This window comes from Melanerpes formicivorus, unplaced genomic scaffold, assembly GCF_026170545.1.
Source record: "Melanerpes formicivorus ecotype bairdi unplaced genomic scaffold, bMelFor1.0.p_v2 SCAF_5, whole genome shotgun sequence".
NCBI lineage: Eukaryota > Metazoa > Chordata > Aves > Piciformes > Picidae > Melanerpes > Melanerpes formicivorus.
The window spans coordinates 6,260,682-6,286,594 of NW_027142357.1; the positions used below are offsets into that span (position 1 = coordinate 6,260,682).

Here is a 25,913-nt window from a genome sequence, read left to right on the forward strand (position 1 = left end):
TTCTGTGTGCCAGATTTCACAGAATTGTCAGAGTTGGAAGGGACCCACAAGGATGATCTTGTTCCAACCCCCCTGCCATGGGCAGGGACACCCTCCACTAGATCAGGTTGCCCAGAGCCACATCCAGCCTCCCGGGATGGGGCTTCCACCCCCTCCCTGGGCAACCTATTCCAGTGTCTCACCACCCTCATGGTGAAGAATTTCTTTCTAACATCTAATCTAAAGCTAACCTCCTCTATCTTGGATCCATTCCTGCTAGTCCTATCACTACCTGACATTCTAAAAAGTCCTTCATCAGCTTTCTTGTACCCACCTTCAGATATTGAAAGGCCACAATAAGGTCTCTTGGAGCTTTCTCTTCTCCAAACTGATCAACCCCAACTCTCTCAGTCTGTGTATGTAGGAGAGGAGCTCCAGCCCTCTAATCATCCTTGTGGCCATTCTCTGGACATGTTTTAGCATATCCATATCTTTCTTGTAACAGGGGCTCCAGAATTGGACACAGTACTGCGGGTGGGGTCTCACCAGAGCAGAGTAGAGGGGGAGGATCACCTCCCTTGACCTGCTGGCTGTGCTTCTCCTGGTGCACCACAGGATGTGATTGGCTTTCTGGGCTGCAAGTGCACACTGGTGGCTCACGTTGAGCTTCTCATTCACCAGCACCTTTTCTTCAGGGCTGCTTTCAAGCCAGCCACTGCCCAGCCTGTGTTGGTGCCTGGGGTTGTCTTGACCCCCATATGCAGGACCCTGTAGTTGGTCTTGTTGAAGCGCATGAGGTTGGCTTGGGCCCATCTTTCCAGCCTGTCCAGGTCCCTCTGGATGGATCCCTTCCCTCCAGCATGTCAGCCATGCCACACAGCTTGGTGGTGTTGGTGAATGTGCTGAGGGTGCACTCAATGCCACTGCCCATGTCGCTGACAAAGACAGTGGGCAGCCATTTCTGGGATCATTGGCTATTTTATATACTTGCTTCTGGGACTTTCTCATATATTTTTTCTTTCCCTACCCTGGTTTTTTATTTGCAGCTGTTGCTGTTTCCATCCTGCCATGTCTCCATGGAAACTCAGACACAATTCTGCACTCAGCAGGCTCTATTAAATAGCATCTGGGGTTAGACAGAGAAGACAGGTCAGATACAAGAACTTGTAAAACAGAACATCTTTGCCCTCAAGGTTTTAGATGGAAAAGTGTCCTTTATGGTTTGGTTTTCCAATCCACCATATGTCTCTTGATACTGTTTCTGACCATTGCCCTAGCCTTCAAAGGAATTTTAGGAAAGCCTAGCAGTAATGCCTATAGTGTTGAAGTCCAGAGTGCTCGTTTTGACCTGGTGGTGGTAAGAAGTTGTAAAGGAGATGAGAAAAGCAGCTCTCAGATGGAGGAATGTAGTCCTTGGTCTCGTAAAGATTTGGTTTTCTACGTAAAATACCTGTAGTCAACAGGGAGCGAGCCCTCATGGTTAACTGCCACAAGCAGAGCATGCAGCTCTTGGTAACACACTTCAAGCCTGCTTTCAATATAATCAGGTTTGTTCTTCACATTATTCTGTAAGCTCCTTATGATATCACAGAATGTTAGAGGTTGGAAGGGACCTCCGGAGATCATCAAGTCCAGCCCCCCTGCCAAAGCAGGATCGCCTAGGGTAGTCTGCACAGGAATGCATCCAGGTGGGTTTTCAAAGTGTCCAGAGAAGGAGACTCCACAACCTCCTTGGGCAGCCTGTTCCAGGGCTCCATCACTCTCACTGTAAAGTTTCTCCATGTGTTGAGCTGAAACCTTCTATGTTTGAGTTTGTATCTGTTGTTCCTTATCTTACTATTGCACACCACTGAAATGAGATAGGTCCCCTCCACTTGACACCCAGCCCTCAGATAATTATAAGACATTGATCAGATCCCCTCTCAGCCTTCTCTTCTCCAGACTAAACAGTCCCAGGTCTCTCAGTCTCTCTTAATAGGGGAGATGCTCAAGCCCCCCGTCATCCTTTTGGCTCTCTGTTACACTCTCTCCAGCAGATCCTTGTCTCTCTTGAACTGAGGAGCCCAGAATTGGCCACAGTATTCAAGGTCTGATCTTACCAGGGCAGAGCAGAGAGGTGGAAGAACCTGCCTAGGCCTGCTAGACACACTTTTGTTAGTGTACCCCAGGATACCATTTGCTCTCTTGGCCACAAGGGCACGTTGCTGTCCCATGGAGAAATTGTTGTCCACTAGGACTCCAAGGTCTTTCTCCATGAGCTGCTTTCCATCAGGGCAATCCCTAACCTGTACTGGTGCCTGCTGTTGTTTCTCCCCAGCTGCAGGACCATATGCAGGAACCTGCACTTGTCCTTACTCAACTTCATGAGGCTAATTAATTTATTATTTTTATTTTACAAGAGGAATTTTTATAAAAATAGGAAATAATTATTTTTCTCCTTTTACAATTGGGTTCTAACAGTGGCTGGTTGACACTTTTGCTCTAATTATTTATATCTTCAACTTTCATAAAACAAATGTGATTGCATATAATAAACTCTTGTAAAACAAGTGTGATATGCAACTGTTGCATATTTTGGATGTCTTTTTCATTCTTTTATTTATAAGTCATTGGATTTAAATGTTTCTTAATAGATTATTTTGTCTGCTTGTTAATGCTATTTCTAAGCAGTGATAGTTAGACTGTTCTGACTGATGTAGTTTCTTTTCCCAGTCCGTTCTCTTGGCTCCATTGCACTTAGAAAAGCAGAAGATGTTGACTTCAAGTATCATTTTGATTTCTTCAGCGTCAATTTTAACGAGGAGTTGGTTGCGTTGTATGGCGGCAGCCTGCAACGACAGACCAAGTTTGTGCATGAATGCATAAAAGTGATCCTGAAGCTGTACAAGGTGAGTAGTGACATAGGCTGGATAATGTGCTTGCTTTTGAGGTGGAAATCTGGGCTACCTTTTCTGGTGGAAGACTGAATAAGGGAGGGAAACTTGGCAATAAGGTTCTATGTGTGTGGATAATTGAATGTGATAATAGAGAATCGCTGCTCTTTAATCATAGAATTACAGAACTGTCAGGGTTGGGAGGGACCTCAAGGATCCCGTAGTTCCATACCCCCTACCATGGGCAGGGACACCTCACACTAGATCAGGTTGCTCAGAGCCTCATCCAACCTGGCCTTAAAACCTTCCAGGGACTTCTACCACATCCCTGGGCAACCTGTTCCAGTGTCTCACCACCCTCATGGTGAAGAACTTCTTCCTAACATCCAATCTGAACCCACCCACTTCTAGTTTTGCTCTATTGCCCCTAGTCCTATCACTACCTGACATCCTAAAAACTCCCACACCAGATTTCTTGTAGGCCCCTTCAGATATTGAAAGGCTGCAGTAAGGTCTTCTCAGAGCCTCCTCTGGAGAGTGAACAGCCCCAACTCTCTCAGCCTGTCCTCATAGGAGAGGTGCTGCAGCCCTCTGATTGTTCTCATGGCCCTTCTCTGGACACATTCCATCACATCCATGTCTTTCTTGTAATAGGGGCTCCAGAACTAGACACAGTACTCCAGGTGGGGTCTCACCAGAGTGGAGTAGAGGGGAATTTAGATTTGTAATGCCTGTGGAAGTGCCGGAGCTTTGGTTAGGCTCTGCGTTGTGTTTTGAAATAAATCCATGCACAGCCTATGCTTTTTTGGTAGCAGAGATGTAAACTTTCCCTGGTTTATTACAATATTAATATAGTGACACCTTACATGAGGTGTTCTTACATAAGGAGAGCTGGAGAGGGAGGGTGTTTTTTTACAAAGTGAGAAGATGAGTGGCTAATGGCTTCAAACTGGAAGAAGCTTAGTTTAGATGAGAAAAAATTCTTCCCCAAGAAGGTTTAGAGGCACTGGAACAGGTTGCCCAGAGCAGTTGTGGAGGCTCCAACCCTGGAAGTGTTCAAAGCCAAGCTGAATGGGGCCTTGAGCAAGCTGGTCAAGCAGGAGATGTCCCTGCCCCTGGCAGAGAAGTTGGAACTAGATGATCTTTAAGATCACTTCCAACCCAAACCAGTCAGTGATTCTACATCCAGTTTTCTCTAGAAGAGGTCTTTGGTACCCTATGTCCCCAAGAGTCTTAGGGATAAAAATAAGCTTACGTTTAGCTTGCTTTTGAGCTAGAAACTTGACGTTGAGCTTCTGTTATCACAACTAAATTTTGGATCCATTTTGTGAACTTGTCAAGTTGATATTAGTTAACATTATCCTTGAGAGGACATAAGTTAATTTTGAGGGGAAAAAAATATTAAGTGCACCTGGTAATTGCAGTTGAATACCAAATCTACTTTTGTTGTATCTAATTGCTCTTTGCTTAAGGGTCGAGAATTTGCACCGACCAGCGTTGCAATTGTAGGTCATTCCATGGGTGGTCTCGTTGCAAGGGCTCTGCTCACGCTGAAGAATTTTAAGCCTGAGCTTATAAACCTCCTCATTACTCAGGCCACACCTCACACTGCACCTGTAATGGCTTTAGACAAGTATCTTACTGGTAAGTATTGCAGCTGAGCTCATTACATCTGATTATTTATTTTTATTGAGCCTCTCTAGCCTTAATACCTATTAAGGCTTGCAAAATCCACAGCAAAATGTAGATGTTTGTTTGCTGTAATTAAGCTATTCCATCATTGCTCAGGTGATTGTTTGAGAGCACTGAAAGTAAAGTATAATCTAAAATGGATTGTATGGACTTGAGCTTCTGTTCAGGGCCTGCAGTTCTCCATAATTTCTAGCTTGACCAAGATGCAGAGCATGTTACTGAATTTGGAAGCTTTTCATCATCAACATATTGTTCTTCCTTCTTCTGTGAAATTTGCCCTCTGTAGTGGCATTCTTTACCAAATGTATTGCCTGAATAGTATTTTTGCCATAGGTTTGTTAAATACAGTGTTGTATTTATGCTGTGCCCGGAGGTTGGGGAGTGAGAATGTAAGATGTGTAGATATAATGATCTGTATTGTATATTTACACAAAATACTGCATTTTCTGCTCACCTAAATACCTGTGGTATAAAAGATAAAGTATAGTTATGCTATATTGTATGTAGAAGATGTACTGTAGCCCTCTTGGAAAGTTAGATTGGACTCTGCTGTGCACAGTGATAACTGTTCTGTTACATGTGGATGTTGAGGAGGGAACTGGTGAAGGAAAGGGGATAGATGTATATTGTTGCTGTTCTCTGTGACACCCAAGAGGAATAGATTCTCTTTAGCTACTGAATTTGATTTACTGTGCTTGTATTCATTTTTCCCTTCAACTGATTGCAAGGCAGTGGTTCGTTATTGCTGGCTGTTTCTGTGGCTGTCCTTCAGATAAATCTGTAGCTTACTACTTGAACATTGTATGTGCCCAGCTGACACAGAAAGTTATCTATCTTTCCCAACTCCTACCTCCTTGGGGTTAAAACCATAATGTTCCTTCCTTCTATGAATCAAAAGCAATAATCAAAGCTCAAATGTCTCTAGGGAGACTTGAAGAAACTTAAAATGCTTCTGTAGCTTTTTTTTCTGCCGTATCAAATAGACTCACTGGAAGACTGTGGTTGATTTTAATGTATTTTGTAGATTTTTATACAGCTGTAAACAATCACTGGATTCTAAAGGCCCAAGATTTGAGAAATTTAACTACCCTTTCTGTGGCGGGAGGATTCAGAGATTACCAAGTTCGCTCAGGACTGGCTTTCCTACCAAGATTGAATCAACATGACAGTGCCTTATCTGTTGTGGTAAAAAAACACACAAGTTTTATTTCTTTGGCTTTGCATGGTGCTGGTAGATTTATTAATGGGTTAGATTTATGTTATGTTAATACATGTATCTGTGTCTCACGACAGTCTATATGTGCAGCATAGTGCAACTAAATCTGAAAGTACCACATTTGAGAAGACAAAATAGAGTGTGTGGTAATAAAGTAAGAAAGAGTTGATGTATAAATGAGTGTCCACTGGAAGAGTGTGTGGTGGGGCTGATTTGAATTATTTTCTGCTTGTACTGTTTCCTTTCATCACCTTCTTGCACTTTTTCAGTTCCACAAATCAGGCTTTATTTTCCTGTGTTTTTTCAAGAGATGAGCGTGTGGAGACTGACATATGTGCAATGTAGAAGTAGAGTACTTGTTTGATTATAAAAAGAGAGCTGTGGCTTGGAGTTTTGGTTTTTTGTATTCATTGTTTTTGAAGCAATTTAGTAACAGAGTCTACTGTATCATCAAGTCCAGTCTTTGGATTTTGCAAGCCTCTATCTCCTTCCAAAATTAATCAAGAGACATCATAAAGTAGTTAGGTTTGGCATTCCATCCCCACCTGCATCAACATGTTCCCTACATGAAAGAAGCTGGAAAACATTCCTCAGCAGAGAGAATATTTGTAATTTCCAGCTTACATTTACTGCCTAAATCAGTTCTTAAGTGTGTTCATTCTGACATCAGCTTGAAATGTTATCTGCAAGAGTTGTCATTCCCATGGTGTTTACCTCGCTGTCCCTCGTACAGAAAGCTGTCTATAAATAGTCTCAGCTCCAGTTCTCCTAGGCTAAGAAGATTAACTCTGCATTCCCTAGTAACTTCTCTTCTGCATCTGCTCTGGTTTCATTTTTCAATTTTGCATGAAATCTCATGCAGAGGTACCAATTCTTACGGTTTTGGGGTTGGTTGTGTTTTTGGTTTGTGGGGTTTGGAGTTTTGGGCTTGTTGGGATTGAGGTTTTATCCCCAACTAATGCTAATGGTTCCTAGCTCACTTGAATCAAGTTGTACGACTAGGTCATGAGCCCTATTTATGGGAGGCCTTTTTGATGTTATTAAGCCCTAAAATGCAATACAAGCAGTACACTTACAGAAATCAATATCTCAGGTTGTTCAGTTCTTGGTGTTCTGAACCTTCTTTTTTTTGAAGATGCCCTTGATATTTCAGCAGTATCTTTTATTTATCACTTCTTAAAACAGTAAGATTAATCAGAGAAGCACTCCTTGAAAAAAAACTTCAGTTTTTGCCATTTCACCAGGAGTCTCTGCTATCTGAGATTTTTATAGAATTGTAAAATGGAGGAAGGAACCTCCAGAGGTCATCTAATTCAACCCCCTCTACAGTAAGCAGGGGCATCCTCAGTTAAATAGGCTGCCCAGAGCCTTGTCGAGCCTCACCTTGAATATCTCCAGGGATGGAGATATTTTGACTGAAGAAGTCATTGTACTGTACCCTACTCCCTGAAACTCTAAAGATAAATGCTGTTCTTTTTAAATATTTACACAGATTTGTTTAAATACAGAGGAGAAAGGCTTGCTTAGAGTTTGGAAATGTTGAATACTGACCAAGTGTTTCCTTCCCAACCAGAGCTCCGCTGTGCCTAGAGTTTGGGCCTCAACAGACCATCTCTCCATAGTGTGGTAAGCTAATGGAGCAAAGCTTTATCAGCTGATTGTACATTCCTCTGTTCTCTCTTGTTACCACATTATACTAACCTCAGCATAATATTAGTATAATATATCTTCTGGCTACTTTTATTCCTCTGGTTACTTACTTTCTAGATTTAATTTTATTTTCACTGTCTTGTAGGTGCAAAGAGTTGATCCTGGCCACCATTAGAGCTTTTTTTGATCTCATAGATGAAAACACAAGGCAGGTTTGTATATGTCATCTCCTGTAGATTTCCCCATCACCCTTTTATTTCATCCCAAAGTGCTTAATCAGGACAAACACGACCCTGTTATACAGGAAAGTCTTTTTTGATAGTTCTAAATCATGTTGAGAAATTTGCTCCTTTGTACCAGCCACTGAAAATTTCCATGGCTTTGTGTTATTCACCTGACATGTCACAAATAACCAGGTGGTGACTTTATTATTGTTCTGTTACCTTCGCACTTTAGAGCTGGGGTTTAGAATGAACTTTTCTTCCATAATGCATCAGGTGTAGTTGACTATGCAACAAGATAAACAGGTTTTACGAGTTGTGTAGCTTTGAATGTGACCTCTCATTGGACATTTGAGTCACTTTCTCTGGGTCATAAGCTCTGATAGGTTAAGTCAGCCAGAATACTTCCTGATCTGCCCCATGTGTTGCAATCATAGTGGCTAGCAGGTATTTGTGGTGTTCTTCTGAAAGCAATACTGGCCGAAATAGAATGTAAGTGAAATATTTGCTTACCTCCAGCAGCTATTATTTATTGCTTCTCCAAATAATATCCTGCATCTTACTTTTTGAAAACTGTTGGAGAAATCCCCCCACTGTGCTCTGGTCTCTTTCTGAACTGTTCTGCAGTGATAGATATGAATTGTAATTACATTCCAAGGAGTTGGAAATATGTAACAGCAGAGTCCTGGTCACAGAGGAGGAAGACTTCCAGGTGTCCATTTTGAGGCACACTTGGCTAGTTCCTTAGATGGGGTGCAGTTGCTCTGGATTTGACTGGCAGTGGGATGGAGAGTTCAGCTTTTTAGAAATCAGTTGTAATGGTTGCAGTTTTGAAGAGCTGAATAGACACAATTTAATCCTGAAATTTTGTTTGCAAAGGAAACCAAACAAAACCACAATCCAACACCAACATGAATCCAGTGTAGCACTACAACTGTTTTGGGTGCTTGAAACACTAACCCTAGATGTAGTAAAGTGGATTGTTGAACTCGGAAGTAGTCAATACAAACATGAGAATTTTTTCTGAGCTGCAGCATGTATGTGTTGTTTCAGGAAGACTGAATGTGTGTTGATAAAGCAAGTTCAGTAGAACAGTCTCATTGTGTTAAGAGTAGGCAAGGGTATAAAACTAGAAGTTTTATCTGTGCCTTGTAACGTGCAGATTTTCTCTGTTGCAGTGGTTGGCTATGACACTTTATTCAGATTATGGAATTTAGAATAGAATCAGTGTGCTACATATTCTAACAAGCTCTCCTTCCTCTCATACTCAAGTCACAGAATGGTTTGGAACCTTAAAGAACATCTAGTTTCAATGCCCTGCCGTGGACAGGGACAATTCCATGCTCGTGGCCCCATCCAGCCTGGCTTTGAACACTTCCAGGCTTGGAGCTGATCATGTGATGATTGTAAGTCATGCCAGCTGCTAAGATCAAATTTGACAGTGTACTCTTTCTTCAGATAACTGAGGATCCAAAGAAGAGGATGTCTGTTTTGAATCACCATTTTGTGAGACATCCTGCAAAGATATTTGAGGAAAACCCTGAGGCTTTCACAGAACTCACAGGTTTGCAGCAGTTTTTCTTGGAACAGGATTCAGCAATACTCCTTGGCTAATAGTTGATCTTCTCACTAACGTGGGCAACAGCAAAATGTCATTTTTACATGGCTCAGATTCTGGGGGATGAGCAGGAGTCAAATTTACACCAAAGTGTTCAGCAGACAATCTCAGAAATTTGGAATAGCTGAGTGACAAAGGTACGGTCTAATCTAAGCTTGCAAGAAAGGCAGGATGGGTGTTATAGAGCCACTGTGTTAGTTTTGTGCTGCTCATGGCACTCCTTGGATACTCAGATCTGCTTCATCAGTGATTTTTTTTTTTTGGTAAAGCAAACTACACATTGGTGGTTTGCTCATCACTGCTAAGAGTGCATAGCTTAAGGTGAGAAATGTTGACTGCATGAAGTCCTGGGAGCTAAACTGCAGTTTTGGAGGGTACTCCTGTATTTGCTGAAGTGTTCTGAACCTTTTTGTGAAAACCATGGTCAGGAATTTCCTTAATCTAAGCTCTTGCCAAAAGACTAAGGTGGCTTGCACTTTGGTGTCCAGTTTTGGCTGCTCTGGTATAAGAAGGCATTTAAGGGTCAACAGATACTGAAGTGAGTATGGAGCGGAGGACCACTGAGATGGTTAGCTCCTGGGGCACAGGACACAAGGAAGAAGCCTGAGTGATCTGAGTGTTTTCATCCCGAAGAGAATACTGAGGGGTTCCTCCTGCAGTCTTCATTTACCCAGTGAAATATTGGAGAGAAAGTGAAGCCAAATCACAGAATTGTCAGGGTTGGAAAGGGCCTCAAGGATCATCTAGTTCCAACCCCCCTGCCATAGGCAGGGACATGTCACACTAGATCAGGTTGCTCAAAGCCACATCCAGCCTGGCCTCAAAAACATCCAGGGCTGGGTCTTCTACCACCTCCTGGGCAACTTGTTCCAGTGTCTCACCACCCTTATGGTGAAGAACTTCCTGACATCTAATCTGCCCTCCTCTAGGTTGGATCCAATCCCCCTAGTCCTGTCACTACCTGACACCCTCAGAAGTCCCTCACCAGCTTTCTTGTAGGCTCCCTTCGGATACTGGAAGGCCACAAGAAGGTCTCCTTGGATTCTTCTCTTCTCCAAACTGAGCAACTCCAACTCTCTCAGCCTGTCCTCATAGGAGAGGTGCTCCAGCCCTCTGGTCATCCACATGGCCCTTCTCTGGACTCTTACTTTCTCCAGAGTGCACAGTGATAACCATTGGTAAAGTCCAGTTACAGCCAAAGAAATTCAGTTAGATATTAGGAAAAAATATTTCACCAGGAAGGAGGTCAGAGGCTGGAACAGGTGCCCAGAGACATTGGGGAACTGATTTGGTTTTTTTTGTTTCCTTTCTTTTTTGGGGGGGGTGTCAGCTTTTAGCAATAAGGAGAAATATGTTTCAATCAAATGTTGTATTTGCATCTTCCTATTTCTGGTGCCCTCTTGACAGCTACATTTCTGTGGTGAGCCTGTTATTCTAGTTACACAGAAGAAAAATACTGACCTTTGTGCATGAAGGTTTGCATTGCCCATGCCTCTGATCTCTTCATTACAGTATCACAGTATAACTAAGGTTGGAAGAGACCTTGAGGATCATCGAGTCCAACCTATCAACACAGACCCCATGACTAGACCATGGCACCAAGTGCCACGTCCAGTCTCCTCTTGAATACCTCCAGGGATGGTGACTCCACCACTTCCCTGGGCAGCCCATTCCAATGACGAATGACTCGCTCGGTGAAGACCTTTCTCCTCACCTCGAGTCTAAACTTCCCCTGGCACAGCTTGAGCCTGTGTCCCCTTGTTCTGATGCTGGTTGCCTGGGAGAAGAGACCAACCCCTTCCTGGCTACAACCACCCTTCAGGTAGTTGTAGAGGGCAATGAGGTCACCCCTGAGCCTCCTGTTCTCCAGGCTGAACAATCCCAGCTCCCTCAGCCTCTCCTCATAGACCTTGTGCTCAAGGCCTCTCACCAGCCTTGTTGCCCCTCTCTGGACACGTTCAAGTGTTTTGATGTCCTTCTTAAACTGAGGGGCCCAGAACTGGACACAGGACTCAAGGTGCGGCCTAACCAATGCAGAGTACAGGGGCACAATGACTTCCCTGCTCCTGCTGGTCACACTACTCCTAATGCAGGCCAGGATGCCATTGGCCTTCTTGGCCACCTGGGCACACTGCTGGCTCATATTCAGGCGGCTGTCAATCAGTACCCTCAGGTCCCTCTCTGTTTGGGAGTTCTCCAGCCACTCTGACCCCATTGTTGTGTATGATTCCTTTTCTCCAGATGTGTCTTGTAAATGGATAAACTTTTCCTGTACCTGTTACTCAGTTCAGTGGGGACTTGCTGCTTGGCATTTTTTTTGTCTCTTACCTTGAGAGCTTTGTTTCAAGATCCATAGGGTTTTTTTTACAGTTATTACGTCCTAATTGGGTCTGAGGGTTTTGCTGTTCCCTCTGTAACTGGTGATCACTGTTGCATGTTTCTGAGCACTACCAATCTCGGGTGTTGGTTAAAGCTTACACGTTTTAATGCCATTGATAGATGAGAGACAAGACCTTGGCAGTGAGCAAAAGTGAAGATTCTGGAGATAAGGGTATTAGTGTCTAAAAATACTTTTCATTTTAGGAGCTTTCACGTGGATTACAGTCAGAGGCTCAAAATGGACTTACTCAGTTTACAATGTGAGTAACAGGAGGTTTTTTCCTCTCTGTGCTTTTAGGTTTGGTTGTTTTATTTTACTGATGAGCACTCTTTTCTGTTGTTTGTTTGTTTTTTTAAGGATTCTGATGGAAAATATTTCACCTATCCCCTTGCAAGCCACAGAAAATCATACAGTCACATTTACTGTGAAAACAGCATGCTGGTGAGAAAAATACTTTCAGTGGTTGGAGCCTGTGTATAAACTTGTAATATATATTTTTTTTTAAAATTTATTTAGATTTGGTGCAGTTTTAAGATAGTTTAATGAGCAGATGTTGAAATGACTGACACGCATTTATATTCACAACCCAACACATTATGGGACATATTGCTCCTGTTTTAGCACCACACTTAGTGTTCAAAATCTGAAATCTTCAGTGCCACCCGAACCTCAGATGTTTTTATTTTTGACTATCTTATGGCTAGCCCCAGAAGACTTTCTCCTTTATTTTAGCACAGTTCTGTATTGATGGTTTTGAATGAAGCAATTGTTTTCAGTGCTGCCAGGATCCAACCATACTTCTAGTTTGGGGAAGCTGTTTATAGGTTTGCTTTGCCATAATAAAATTTAAGTGAGCTACAGAGATCTCCTGCTAAGCAGTGGAAGTGAATGGAAGCCAGATGAGAGCACAGCAACTTCTCAGTTGACTCCTCTGTTGAGTGAAGTGATAATGTGCGATTCTTACATTTTTAACTCAAGACACATTAAAACATTTCAAAAGCTGCTATTAAAAATGTATTTTTAAAGGAATGAATGTAATCCTTGGCAAACTGGAGATGAATGAATATGCTTTTCTGAATTACATGAGTGATAGGACTAGGGGGAATGGAGCAAAACTAGAGGTGGGTAGATTCAGATTGGAATTTAGGAAGCTCTTCACCATGAAGCTGGTGAGGCACTGGAACAGGTTGCCCAGGGAGGTGATAGAAGCCCCAGCTCTGGAAGATTTTAAGGCCAGGCTGGATGGGGCTGTGAGCAGCCAGATCTAGTGTGGGGGTGGTTGAAACTGGATGATCCTTGAGGTCCCTTCCAACCCTGACAATTCTTTGATTTTATGATTTAGACTAGTGGCAAGAAAATAATTTCCTGTTCCATCCTGCCTATCCCTGTTGCTGTTCCTTCCCTTACCACAGGCGAGTTTGTCCTGGGTTAACACAGCTGGATCTCTCAAAGCCTTTTTCCACCATCCATGAGCCTGTATAGAGATAAAGCCTCAGCCATTTTTCTTTCTCAGCAATATCTAAAGCCAGTTCAATGGCTTTCACCTCTGCAAAATGACTTTATTCACCCTCTCACCTCAGCAGCTTCTGCAGCTCACTGTGTGGGACTCCACACAGCAGCCTTCCACCTTCATCGCCTTCCCACACTGCAGCAGGACCTGTCTGTGAACAGGGCAGATCTCTTTTCATGTTTTATGGGGGAGCCTCCTCAGGACATGGCACCTCTGTTTCCTCTGGTGACATCCTAAAACCTCTGCCTTCAACCCATGGCAGAGGTTTATACTACCATCGTGTAAAAAGATTGTATATTTTCAGTTCTTTTCTACCTGTCCTTCCCAGTAGCACCTACAGTATATACACCATGACCTTGCTCATGCTTTAAGAGGCTAACTTTTGCCTTTGTTATAATATCTTAGGTCTAGAACTGCTTGAGGAGGAAGTGCAGAACAATGTCTGAGATGTTTGCATCCTGGTGCTATTACTTCAGAACACTTAGATACTTGAGAGGAGAGCAGTATCACAGGACATTAGGGGTTAGAAGATCATTGAGTCCAACCCCCCTGCCAGAGCAGGATAACTTAGAGTGGGTCACACAGGAATGCATCCAGGAGGGTTTTGAATGTCTCCAGAAAAGGAGGTTCCACAATCTCTGGGTAGCCTGTTCCAGTAGAGTATTAAAAATCTAAAATAGTCTTTGACTACTCAGGACAGTACCTCAAGACATTTTGTTCAGTTAGAAAAGATCAATCTCTAATAAAATAGAGTTTACATCATGTTTAAAATAGAATGTTATATCACATGTAAGGCAGAGAAGCTTTCAAAATGTTACCTTAAAAAATATCTGCTTGACCTTGTATTTGTTTTTATAAAAGTGGATTGAGTCATAACTAGAAAAGGTGGCAAATGGAAGTAATTTATAATGGTTCCTAGAAACCCCCACCTTTCACTCTTATGGTATCACCTTTCCAAGGCTATGTCAGACTTTTTATTACAGAGCGTTAGGGACTGGAAGGGACCTTGAGAGATTATCTAGTCCAACTCCTCCTGCCACAGTAGGATCACTTACACCAGATCACACAGGAACTCATCCAGGCAGGTCTTGACTATCTCCAGAGAGGGAGACTCCACAACCTCCCTATACTTTTCCAGTATTCTGTCACCCTCACAGATTCTGTCAAACCTCACAGATAATTCTTCCTTCTGTTTATATGGAACTTCCTATGCCTCAACTTCCACCCTCTGCCTCTTGTCCTGTCATTGGGCACTGCTGAGCAGAGCCTGGCTCCATGCTCTTGGCACTCACCCTTGACATCTTTATAAATATGAATGAGGTCACCCCTCAGGCTCCCCTTCTCCAAGCTGAACAGCTCCAGCTCCCTCAGTCTCTCCTTGTAAGGAAGATGTTCCACTCCCCTCATAATTTTTGTGGCTCTGTGCTGGACTCTGTTCCTTGTCCCTTTTGAACTGAGGGGCCAGAACTGACCACAATATTCCAGATGTGGCCTCACCAGGGCAGAGTAGAGAGGGGAGGAGAACTTCTCTGGACCTACTGACCACACCCCTTCTAATACAGCCCAGAATGACACTGGTCTTCTTGGCCACAGGAGCCCGTTGCTGGCTCTTGGAGGATATCACTTGCTGTTAGCACAGAAGTCTGACTTCATTGTGAAAGGAAGGGAAAAAAAAAAAAAAGTTGCTGGATAGCTTTCATCATAAATAATTGAGGGAATTTGAGACTGGTTTTGTCATTGCCTTTGCTTTTACATTTCATCATTTGATAGCCTTGGGGCAGAGTTTGGTCACTAGAGTGATAGCTGCTTTAGACATACTTAAAAGAAGTGAGATGAAAGTGGGAGTTTGTTGCTCTTTTAATAAGTTAATTACACCAAGGCTCTGCTATCAGAAGAAGTAGCATATAGAAATTTTGGAGAAGATAATCAGCATTAACTCCTGCACTGCTTGGAGTAGAGAATTGCTATTTTTAATAGGTTTCTAAATGCAGTCACACATCGGTAATGCGCTGTTTTGCGGTATTGATTCTACAGGATACAAGTAGCTGGATTTATGGCTGTTTGAAGAGTAATTCATCCATGTGGTGAGTGTAACAGTTCCTGTTCTTTACTCAAATGGATTTTTATGAGACAGCATTTGAATTTAAAGCATATTAAGTACCCTTCTCTTTAGGAAGAAACTGGGAAGCAAAGTAAAATTCTTACTGTAAATAGTTCATGCTTTCTGTATCAGCAAGAAAACAGCAAAAAATAGCTTTTCTCAAACTTGCTTCAGGAATGCAGATCAAAATAGGGGAACTTTTCTTCCTCATCTGGAAAACATTGAGGAATGTGGGTGATTCAATGATTATTTGAATCAGGTCATCACGATTGTTACAAAATGGGTTTAAAACACTGGCTCAGCTTACATTTGCAAATAGGCTCAAAGTGAATTCAATCTGCCCTTCAGATTAGGGAAAGCTTCAAGGTGGAATTGGGCTAGGACAGTATTTGTTCTGGAATCTGCGCTGAGGTGTATGCCTCCAGCTAATAGCCAGAGGTCATCATACCTGATCCAGGGAGGACTTGGTTGTTGGCCCTTTGTATAACCTTCGATTCTCATGGAATGCAGGTGAGCCTGTTCAGGGCTGCTACCTAAAACCTCATCTAATAGCAGTGGTTTTGTCATGTAGCACTATTTAGAGAAACAGGGGAATCCTGGTATTACAGAAATCCTAACTTAGCATGACTAAATAAACCTGTTGCAGTTCAGTGTGTTCATGTAAGTGCATACCACTTTAGAACTGCAGGCTCTGCAGCAGTTCTATATGTTTTAGATAGGAAAAATGAATATTTTTTATGTTCACATAATGCTCATAAAACTGCTGAGTCAGTGCTAGTGCTGGTTTAGGTCATGGAGAGTTTTAATTATCATAGAATGTCAGGGGTTGGAAGAGACCTCAAAAGATCATCCACTCCAACCCCCCTGCCAGAGCAGGATCACCTGCTGGGATTGTTTAGCCTGGAGAAGAGGAGGCTCAGGGGTGACCTCATTGCCCTCTACAACTACCTGAAAGGTGGTTGTAGCCAGGAAGGGGTTGGTCTCTTCTCCCAGGCAACCAGCATCAGAACAAGGGGACACAGGCTCAAGCTGTGCCAGGGGAAGTTTAGACTCGAGGTGAGGAGAAAGGTCTTCACCGAGCGAGTCATTCGTCATTGGAATGTGCTGCCCAGGGAGGTGGTGGAGTCACCATCCCTGGAGGCATTCAAGAGGGGATTGGACGTGGCACTTGTTGCCATGGTCTAGTCATGGGGTCTGTGTTGATAGGTTGGACTCGATGATCCTCGAGGTCCTTTCCAACCTAAGTTATACTGTGATACTGTGATACCTATACCAGATCACACAGGAACACATCCAGGCAGGTTTTGAATCTCTCCAGAGAGGGAGACTCCACAACCCCCTGGGCAGCCTGTTCCAGTGTTCTGTCACCCTCACAGTGAATAAATTTTCCCTCTTGTTTCCATGGAACTTCCTGTGCCTCAACTTCCACCCATTGCCCCTTGTCCTGAGGTCACTTCTCAGCCTTCTCCTCTCCAAGCTGAAGAGCCACAGTTCCCTCAGTAACAAAGTCTCTTCAGACTCCTTGTAACAGAGATGTTCCACTCCCTTAATCATCTTTGTGGCTGTGTGTTGGATTCTTTCAAGCAGTTCCCTGAGGCCTTTCTTGAACTGAGGGGCCTAGGACTGGGCACAATATTCCAGATGCAGACTCACCTGGGCAGAGTAGAGGGAGAGGAGAACCTCTCTAAGTCTAGTAACAACATCCCTTCTAATCCACCCCAGAATGGCATTGGTCTTCTTGGCCACAAGAGCATGTTGCTGGCTCAGTGGCTGTGTGAAGTTGCATGGCTAATAACTGCTGGATGTTTGGTGCATGACAAAGACCTTTGCTCAGCTTGTTTTTACAAAATCAAGGTTTGCAATATCCGAAACAATTCTTGTTTGATAAATGACTGTGGTAGCTAATTGCAGGAGATTCAAACTTGTTCTCAGTTTAAAATCATGTGAAGCCAGAGAGAATCTGTGAATCTCCTGTCATGATGTAGTAGTACCTGCATGATGAATATGCTCATCCTTTAATGTGTATGATTTTTCACAGCCTGGAAGCTATTGATTTATCCTGGAGAGCTGAGTTACTTCCAACCACCAAGGTAAGTATTGTACAGCACTTCGTAGGAGGGAGAAGGATCTGTTGAGCACTGGAACATGCAGTCCTGTTCCAAAGGAAGGGTAGAAGAGGTGTGCATTGGGAACTGGCAAGGGGCAAGCTAAGGATTGTGTCCAGTAATGACTTCTCTTTCTTGCTTCTCATTATTATTTTTTTTCTTCTTTTTCTTTCTTAAGATTGTATTACTGAAACTTCAGGATTACCCTTCTTTGTCCCACATTGTCATTCAAGTACCACCTGCAGCTGGCAATAAGGTAAAAAAAAAACAACCAACCAAACCACAACCAAACAAGAAATGCAGAACTAGTTTTAGTATGTTCATAGCTTTCAGATGAGATGGTCTAATGGAATGAAAAGGAAGTCTCTTAAATATCTGCTATGTTACTTTGAGCAACCAAAGCCCTACACTCCAGCATGGTTTGAAGGTACCTGTCATTTTTAGACTTATAAACGTTTGATAAAACCAAACCAGGCATGAATAATACTTAAAACATAGCAACAGTCCTCAACCTAGTTCTTAAGAGTTCTTGTTGGAAATTATAATGCTGTTCTTCCATGTTTTTCTTAATGTTCCTATTACACTGCTGAATATTTATGCTTCTGAACAGTCAGTTCTCTTACCCAGGGTGGTAGAGAATGCTGTAGGTAATGGAAAATACCACCTTTGGATTCTAGGGAGCGTGATACAGATATCTTTGCAAGCTCTGAGAGCTCAGTGTGGCAGACTGAGTTGTGCAGAGTGTGATAGTTCTGAATCTCCCAGATAAGCTGGGAATTTTGCAGGTAGGCCTCTCAGCACCCCAGTAAGAGGAATAGTTGGAGTGAAACTAATGACACGTAACATATTACCCAGCTGGGTCTGGCAGAATTTTTTCTCCTTCTGAAAATGGCAGAACACTGTGAACTTGTGTTCCTTTCTGCAACACAAATGTAGTCTCTGCATCTGTAGTTTGATAATAATCCAACACCCAAGAAATAATTTAGAGCTGAAGTGATTAAAATGCTTCTCTCTGGGTGTGTCTTCAGATAATTGTGACAGAGACATCTTGCAGTTAAATTAGTAATAGCCAACGTTCTGGATAAGCAAAGATATAGAGGGATGACTTGTGAAATGCAGGCTGCTAAATTGCAGCCCAGTGTTACATTTTGGAAAGTGCTTATTAAAAGTGCTGGATTTACAATGGGATGGAAAATAGTTTTCCAGTGATCTAAATACTTGGTAGAGAAGGTACAACTCCTCCTATTGAATAGTTCGCTTTTGAACAATTGAACGTTCGGAGACACACGGAAGGTTCTTTTTGCTTAAGAAATTGTATCCTGAGTTTGGACAAGTCTCCTTTGCAAAAGGATAACAAGAAATACCCGAGGAGGAGGGCTGTGAGATGAATTCTAGTCATTCTCTGCTGCCTAAATAGCCTTTTCATGGGTAAGAGCTAGAGTAACCTGAAAACTATGCTTAAACTACCCAAACTTGAACAAAGTACCTGTCAGTTCCTTTCAGTGGAGGGTGGACATGTGGCTTTTGCTGGTGTCCTGGACTCTTCCTGAGCCTGTGAATAGAACTTGACAAGTGCAAAGGCTTTATGATCTTCTGCTCAGTTTAAATCTGTATTTAATGTCCCGAATTGCAGTATACTTTGACCTGTGAATTCTTCAGGGAGGATTCCAGAACAGTACAGCTTCCTGTGACACATCTCTTGTCATTTGGTAAGTCTAACATAATACTTTAAAAAAACCCCAAAAAACAGCAAAGCACCCAAAAACCCACCAAAACAAACCAGAATCTAACATTTGGATAATGAATTTGCCTACAAATTTCAGTGGTCAGGAAGTCCTTATGGGGTTGTTTTCCTTAAAGTAAATACTGCTTTTCTTATTTCTTGGTCTGTTAGTTTCTTGGTCTATGACTAACAAATGTGGGGGTTTTGACCAGCAGATATAGAAGCACACAAGTCCCCTGTAAGGAAAAATAAACCTTAATATATAGTGAGTTCTCAAATCCCTTTTATCTAATATGTAAAAGTCACATATCCATTGCAGGGTTTTCTTCAAGCAAAATCTTACTAAATTCAAGTGGCTTACTTTACAATGTACAGCTCCAGCACTTTCACCAAGTAAGAACTACTTAATTTTTTAAGCTGATGTAACCATTCTTTGGAGAATGTAAGTGATTTCTCTTTCTTTTTAATGTTTCTAGATATATCAAGCTTTCAAAATTTATATAGAGAGCCACTGCCAGTCACACAAAGGTAAATATTCTAAAGTACTAATTTACAAAAAAACCCAAAACTTGTGGAAAATTTTCAATCCTGAAGCTGGTGGAAACCAAGGTCCTCTCACACACTGCAGTTAAGGCAGTACTGTTACAATCTACTCAAACCTCTCTGCTAGTGTCTCTCTCTTTTTGGCTTCTTGTTAGGATGGCTCAAAGGAAATGTGGAATTACAGAGTCACAGAATGTTAGGGGTTGGAAGGGACTTCCAGAGATCATTGAGTACAATCCCCCTGCCAATAGCAGAATCACCTAGGGTAGTCTGCACAGGAATGCATCCAAACAGGTTTTGAAAGTCTCCAGAGAAGGAGACTCCACAGCCTCTCTGGGCAGCCTCTTCTAGTCCTCTGGAAGTGTTCTGCATTATGTTGGAAGTATTTCTCAAGGGTAGTGTATTTGTCTATGATTTTTATTTGCTAACTGTGGGACTCAGATTTGAATGCTGCACTACATAAGCTGAAACAGAATGGGATGCTGAAGGACTGTTTTTTTTTTTAAAAATAAATTAGATTACAGCTTCGTAGGGAAACCCAGAAGTTGTCTGATAACTGACCTGCCCTTGAGCTGGGTCTTGTCCTGTAGCAGTATTGTAGGGTTTGAGGTTGTGACCTCAAACGGTCACAAGCAGCATGAGTTCAGCATGAGCAGAACAAGAGGACACAGTCTCAAACTGCACCAGGGGAAGTTTAGGTTCGAGGTGAGGAAAAAGTGCTTCACTAAGAGTGTCATTTGCCCAGGGAGGTGGTGGAGTCACCATCCCTGGAGGTGATCAAGAGGGGATTGGACGTGGCACTTGGTGCCATGGTCTAGTCATGGGATCTGCGGTGACAGGTTGGGCTCGATGATCTTTGAGGTCTCTTCTAACCTTGGTGATTCTGTGATTCTGAGTTAAAAAATGGAGTTTTTGTTCCATGTGAACTGCACTGTTCACTGCATTGCAGTGTAACTGCAGGCCCAGTGATTCCCTAGGGTGATCTACCTGCCGCTGTTATTTTACTTCTGTTTGAGTTTTTGGTGGCAGTTGCCACATCTTGTTCCTCATTAAGTTTCTACTTTTTAATTCTCTTCCCTTTCAGAGAGAAAAACTAGTGTTTACAGACTGCATATACCCTGGTCACATGAAGACTCAATAACTGTAGCAAAGTAAGAACTTCAACAGTTGCAGTATCCTTAATGTATTTATGAAGAACCTTTCCATCCTGTTGGGGTGATATTTCTGATATCAGACAGAAGCCAATTTACAGTGTTTGCCTTCTGCATCTTGTCCTCTTATTGGCAAAGTTGTTTTGGCTTTTCCTCAGAATATCTACTAGTTGCTTGTTTAATAGTTCTCATTAATTATATCAGAAAGGAAATGAGATTTGCTGGTCTGAAATTCTCGGCGTTATCTTTACGTCCCTCATGAGTGGGGAACTCTGGATGCTGGCTTCTTTCCCTAAGCTGGGGTTTGGATCACAAAGCAGCCCAAAGTTGCTTCAGCAGCATAGTCCTGACAAAATTGGATGATACAATTTGAAATGTGTCACTCATGAATCACTGGTGAACAACTTGGCTTTTTTCAGCTGGTTGGAAACTTGTCTTCGTTAATTTTTGAAAATTTGAGGATATCTCCCTATTTCTTTATTTCCTTGTATTTTCTAACCACATAGTGCTTGCAGGAAACTAAATTCTGTTCTTGAGAATCCGTCCTTCCCATTCCTGTCACTTGGTGTATCGATGTGTTCTGGAAGACACTGCACACTAATGCTAGATCTGTCTGTTCTCATTAGTACCTTGCACCTTTGTAGTTCAGAGGACATGGGATGGAGAATGTTACATAGTTTTTTGTGACAGAATGAAGTTCTACTCATAGCTTGGTGTTCTAGATCTGCTCTACTTACACATGTCAAAGACTAAGGCATATTTGGCTTTTTTTTAATTGTAAGCACAAGAATTAACATTTAAATTGTTCTTTCAGGGTTCCATCTCTTACTGAGATTTCAGCCAAACTGCATACTGCTCAGCCTCAAAATGTCAGCAGTGTTCCCGAGTTAAATATTTACTCCTCCTCAGACTGTCAGTATGAAGTGAGTAATAATTTATGTGAATTAGAAAGGCAAGTTTGCATTGCTGTAGAATTGCAAGCTCACACAGGCAGCCTTTGTGTGAATGTAGTGCATGTTACAAGAGTTTTGCAACTGCTGGAGCAACAATACTTTGGCTTCTTAAAAATGAAAGTGCTTTTTACTTAGCTTACCATTGTATAAAGTAATTAACCATTTCTTGTTTTTTTTTTATCAAGGTGGTTCTGAAGACATCGCTTTTACAGGTTCTTGGCCAAGTAAGAAAACCTGCTAGTACTAGATTGTTTTTTATGTCAGTAGCACTTGCAGAAGCCTTCCCTTCCTCCCTTCCCTACTATGGCACTTCGAATTCCTCCTTGATGCCAAGAGGAACACTATTCAGTAACCATTTAAAACCTTGTCACTTGGCAAGGCATCCCAGCTGGATAAATGTCATGCTTCAGGTTTCAGAGGAGCAGAAAAGCCCTCTAGCTCTAAAGAGCTAATGTAAATGTTGAGCATTGGGCTTTGTGGTTAGGCTTGGAAGGGACTGAAAATGTAGGTCACTTCTTCGCTGGATGAGTGAGTAGTGTTAAAACTTCAAAGTACAGTTGGCATCCACTGAAAGTTAGGAAAGAAAAGTCTAAGTAGATCCATATGCTCATTTTCAACAGATTGTTTTCTTTGGGTTATCAATGAAGAATATATTTTGTCATTGGTATCAGCAAAAATAGACTTAGCCATCTGCAGTTTCTGAGTGTGAAAAGTCATTAGTCTGCAGTGCTGGGATATTACTGGGGAGTCTCTCTGTTTGAATGCATGCATTGACATCAAGGATTTTTCATCTTGCTGTCATTTGAGAAGAATCATGACTTGAGAGAGTGGAAAGCCAATTAAAACCTACATGAAATGGCTTCCAAAAATTCTTTGCCCCAAAGCATATAGAGGTCTGTGCAGGTTTTGCCTGGAAAGTGGCCTTTTAAATGAAATTCATTTCACTGAAAAACTATTAACTTGCTACTGTTTTCTTTTATTGATTGTCTTGACTGAGGGGAAAAAAAAAAAACCATTCAATCCTAGTGTGATCATTAATGTTCTTGGAGAGATCTGAATATTTTCTGTATATAACATTAATTGCCACTGGTGGCTATCAAATACTTAGGCACCAAAATGAGAAGAATCTGTTTGAATCTTAAGAAAAATGTTTCTGTTGACATTATCATCTTGACTTCATGATATATTTTTTCCTGTGTATTTTTTCATCTGGTTTGTACATCTAAATTAAAAGCTATCCCTTGTATTCTTGTCTTTCAGATAATAAGGTTCCATGCTGGTGCTCTTCCTGTCTATGTTGTTTGTAATATTCTTCTTGCTTATGGAGGACAACTGAGCACTTTGATGTCAATAGGTACCTTTCTAGACAGTGTATCTTCTGTCACACATGTTTGTAGAGACATTACTTGCCCAATTCCTGTTGAAATTAAGACTAAGTAGATGTTGTGATTTTATTTCTTTCTTGAAGCTGGTGTCATGGGTGGAGTTGAATCTGCTGCTGTGTATTCAATCCTATGCTGAGGTTGGGTCAGCTTCAAAATGAAAGTGCTGGCTGCAGCAAGTGTTGTGGGGCTTGAAGTTCAGCTTGGAACATGAGAGGCTTCCTGTGCCAGTTGTTGCTTCCAGTTTAGGGGGTTTTGGGGGTTGGTCTTTGCTCATAGGAAGGCTGTGGGTCAGGGGGTGTGGAGGGTCCCTGGCTTGTACTGCTTCATTTTGCTGTGCTTCTCTGCAGATGGACAATGGGTGGAAGGTGAGGCATAGAAAGTTCTTTGGAAACACAAGGAAAAATTTTTTTCACTGTGAGGGTAGCAGAACACTGGAACAGGCTGCCCAGGGGGTTGTGGAGTCTCCCTCTCTGGAGAGATTCAAAACCTGTCTGAATGCATTTCTGTGTGATCTGGTATAGATGATCCTGCTCTGGCAGGGGGGTTGGACTTGGATGGTCCCATTCAGCCCCTAACATTCTGTGATAGGCTAAGGGAATTGTGGGTTGGATTATCTCATCATACTCCTTATCTCAGCCCAGAGTGGGGCTTTTTTTGGTGGTAGGGAGGCTTTTGAGAGCCTGCTGCGTTAAGCCAGGACAGCTGGAAGGAGGGAATGCCAGCCAGAGGGACCTTGACAATGCCAACCTTACAAAGTTCAACAAAGCCAAGTGCAAGGTCTTGCACCTGGTTCAGGGCAATCCAGGCTGGGCCAAGAATGGATAGAGAGCAGTGCTGAGCAGGTAGTGCCTTGATGATGAAGTATTCTGCCTTTCAGTATTGCTGCAAGACATGGTTTTCTTGTTTGAAAGTAAACTGTGAAACCTGTATCTGAATTGACTTTTTGCTGTGGATCTTCTTTATTAAAATGACAAACTAATAATTCTAGATGCTTTCTGTTCTTGGTTTCTAGGCCAGTGTTCAGACTTTTCCCATGAACTAGTTAGGACAGCTAAACCCTACAAAGTAGAACCTCTTATAAGCATTGTTGTCTTTCTGCTGGGGTGAGTTTGCACAACTTATGTGTTTATTTAAGGCAGCTTCCAAACCAGAATTTTAAGTAAAACTAATTACTGGTGGGGAGGAATATTTTGTTTTTCCCTGTAGTCATTGTGAGACTGTGATTTTTTTGTTTGAAAGGCTGTAGTAGAAGGTATAGTTGATTATATATCTTAATGTAATGACAATTGGAAGTGATCAATAATACTGCTTTCATGTTTTTGGCAGGTTTAACTGGTTTAGAGAGATATGGGAATCACTATCACTCCCAGAGGTGGATGCTGCTGTACTGAGTAGTCAGGATGCATGGTTCCCCCTTGTGTCCCTGATTCTATTTGTTTTTGGGACAGGCATTGCCTACTGGAGTGGAGTATTTTTCTCTACATCTCTGAGACTCTTCTCTTCATTGTGGTTAACTCTGATTAGGTAAAACAACATTATGCTGTATGATTATGGTCTTTTAGATGGCTGTCAGTTTTTTTCTGTTTGCTTCAGTGTGAGTACTTGGGCAGATTATATTTTGCAGCATAGTTCATGCATGGGTTTGGCTTTCTGGATTTATCAGTGTTAAGGGTTAAGGAAATAGAGGATTGCCTTGTGTTCCTTATTGTGCATCTCCAAAAGGGAGCAGAAATGGCTTTTCTTGGATACTTCACCAGCTGTTATGAAGGTTTTTCAGCTTCTTGTTGGGGGAAGGAAAGGATCTGAATTATTCCCTTTTCTGGAGCTCAAAATCTAAATGTCCATATTTAGAAAAGCATTCATATTGGATAAACTGCATTAGAGATTGGTAAACAAAAATTTCTTAGGCATTAATTTCATTCTATATGAGATTGATGATTGGTTTTATAGATCTAAGAGTACTGCAGTGGTTTTGCCTATAGAGATGAGTATTCAAATATGAAAAGGGGCTTTAAAAAAAGGAAAATATTTTGAAAGAATAAATTAGTGAATTGGATAATGTGTTTAGCTATCCAAATGGCTTGGTTCTTCTCACACTGGTTACACTCCTCTGCTAGATTTGAGGCAGCTCTATCTTCAGAAAGTTACTACTTGGGGTGTTCCTTACTGTCAACATATTTGCTAAATGAAATCTTTTACCTTTTTTTGTTGGGCTGGTGATCTCTGGTGGTCCCTTCCAACCCCTGCCGTTCTGTGATTCATCATGCTCTGATTCTACAGAATAGCAAATGTCATGTCAGATATTTTTTTTTCTTCTTGTCGATCAATTACAGTGGATACTCAGAAATCTCAGTCTAGTTTCAAGTGATGAAGTGATAAACTTCTCAGCTTTGAAACTACTCTTAGTAAATTGTTAAGGGCTTTACCTTGATTCACACTCTTTTCATTAGATCTTTTAATTTCCTGCAAACCCTGACAATGTCTTGGGCAGAGGCAGGAAAATAAGATTTTGTGTGCCTGCCTTACACAATTCCAGTACCCTGTGTAGAGGCTGATCTAGTCCTGAATTTCTTCAAAACACCAGTTTCTGTACATCTGTCTAAAGTAAATGGTATTCACTTGATTTTTGCTCAGTGCTCTGCAGTGATCTGTTATGACCAGCAGAATGGAGTGTGTAAGACTGGTGTGTTAGTTCATTTGATAAGAAAATGAATTGGTTTTGGTTTTTTTCAGAATAGCTTATGTTGGCAAATATCTTCAAATTTGTATAACTTTATTTTCCCATTGTTTAATAAATAGTCAAGAGCAAGTCT

At 41.9% G+C, this 25,913-nt stretch overlaps 1 protein-coding gene across 3 annotated transcripts in view; it reads left to right on the plus strand.

The window, feature by feature from the left end:
- The window catches only part of PGAP1 (post-GPI attachment to proteins inositol deacylase 1), a 41,328-nt gene that overhangs the window by 7,746 nt on the left and 7,669 nt on the right, over nt 1-25,913 (plus strand). Inside the window, exons 3-22 of one of the 3 annotated variants that reach the window (XM_068137967.1) lie at nt 2,692-2,867; nt 4,325-4,496; nt 5,569-5,729; nt 7,334-7,386; nt 7,556-7,622; nt 9,090-9,195; nt 11,833-11,888; nt 11,987-12,070; nt 15,174-15,223; nt 17,279-17,330; nt 17,524-17,601; nt 18,979-19,054; nt 19,388-19,461; nt 19,545-19,596; nt 20,696-20,762; nt 21,577-21,685; nt 21,901-21,939; nt 22,976-23,069; nt 24,113-24,203; nt 24,427-24,624. In XM_068137967.1, coding sequence (XP_067994068.1) covers nt 2,692-2,867; nt 4,325-4,496; nt 5,569-5,729; nt 7,334-7,386; nt 7,556-7,622; nt 9,090-9,195; nt 11,833-11,888; nt 11,987-12,070; nt 15,174-15,223; nt 17,279-17,330; nt 17,524-17,601; nt 18,979-19,054; nt 19,388-19,461; nt 19,545-19,596; nt 20,696-20,762; nt 21,577-21,685; nt 21,901-21,939; nt 22,976-23,069; nt 24,113-24,203; nt 24,427-24,624 — 1,855 coding nt within the window. The remainder of the gene's footprint in view (nt 1-2,691; nt 2,868-4,324; nt 4,497-5,568; nt 5,730-7,333; nt 7,387-7,555; nt 7,623-9,089; nt 9,196-11,832; nt 11,889-11,986; nt 12,071-15,173; nt 15,224-17,278; nt 17,331-17,523; nt 17,602-18,978; nt 19,055-19,387; nt 19,462-19,544; nt 19,597-20,695; nt 20,763-21,576; nt 21,686-21,900; nt 21,940-22,975; nt 23,070-24,112; nt 24,204-24,426; nt 24,625-25,913) is intronic. The other 2 variants (XM_068137969.1, XM_068137968.1) reach the window with 2 other exon arrangements.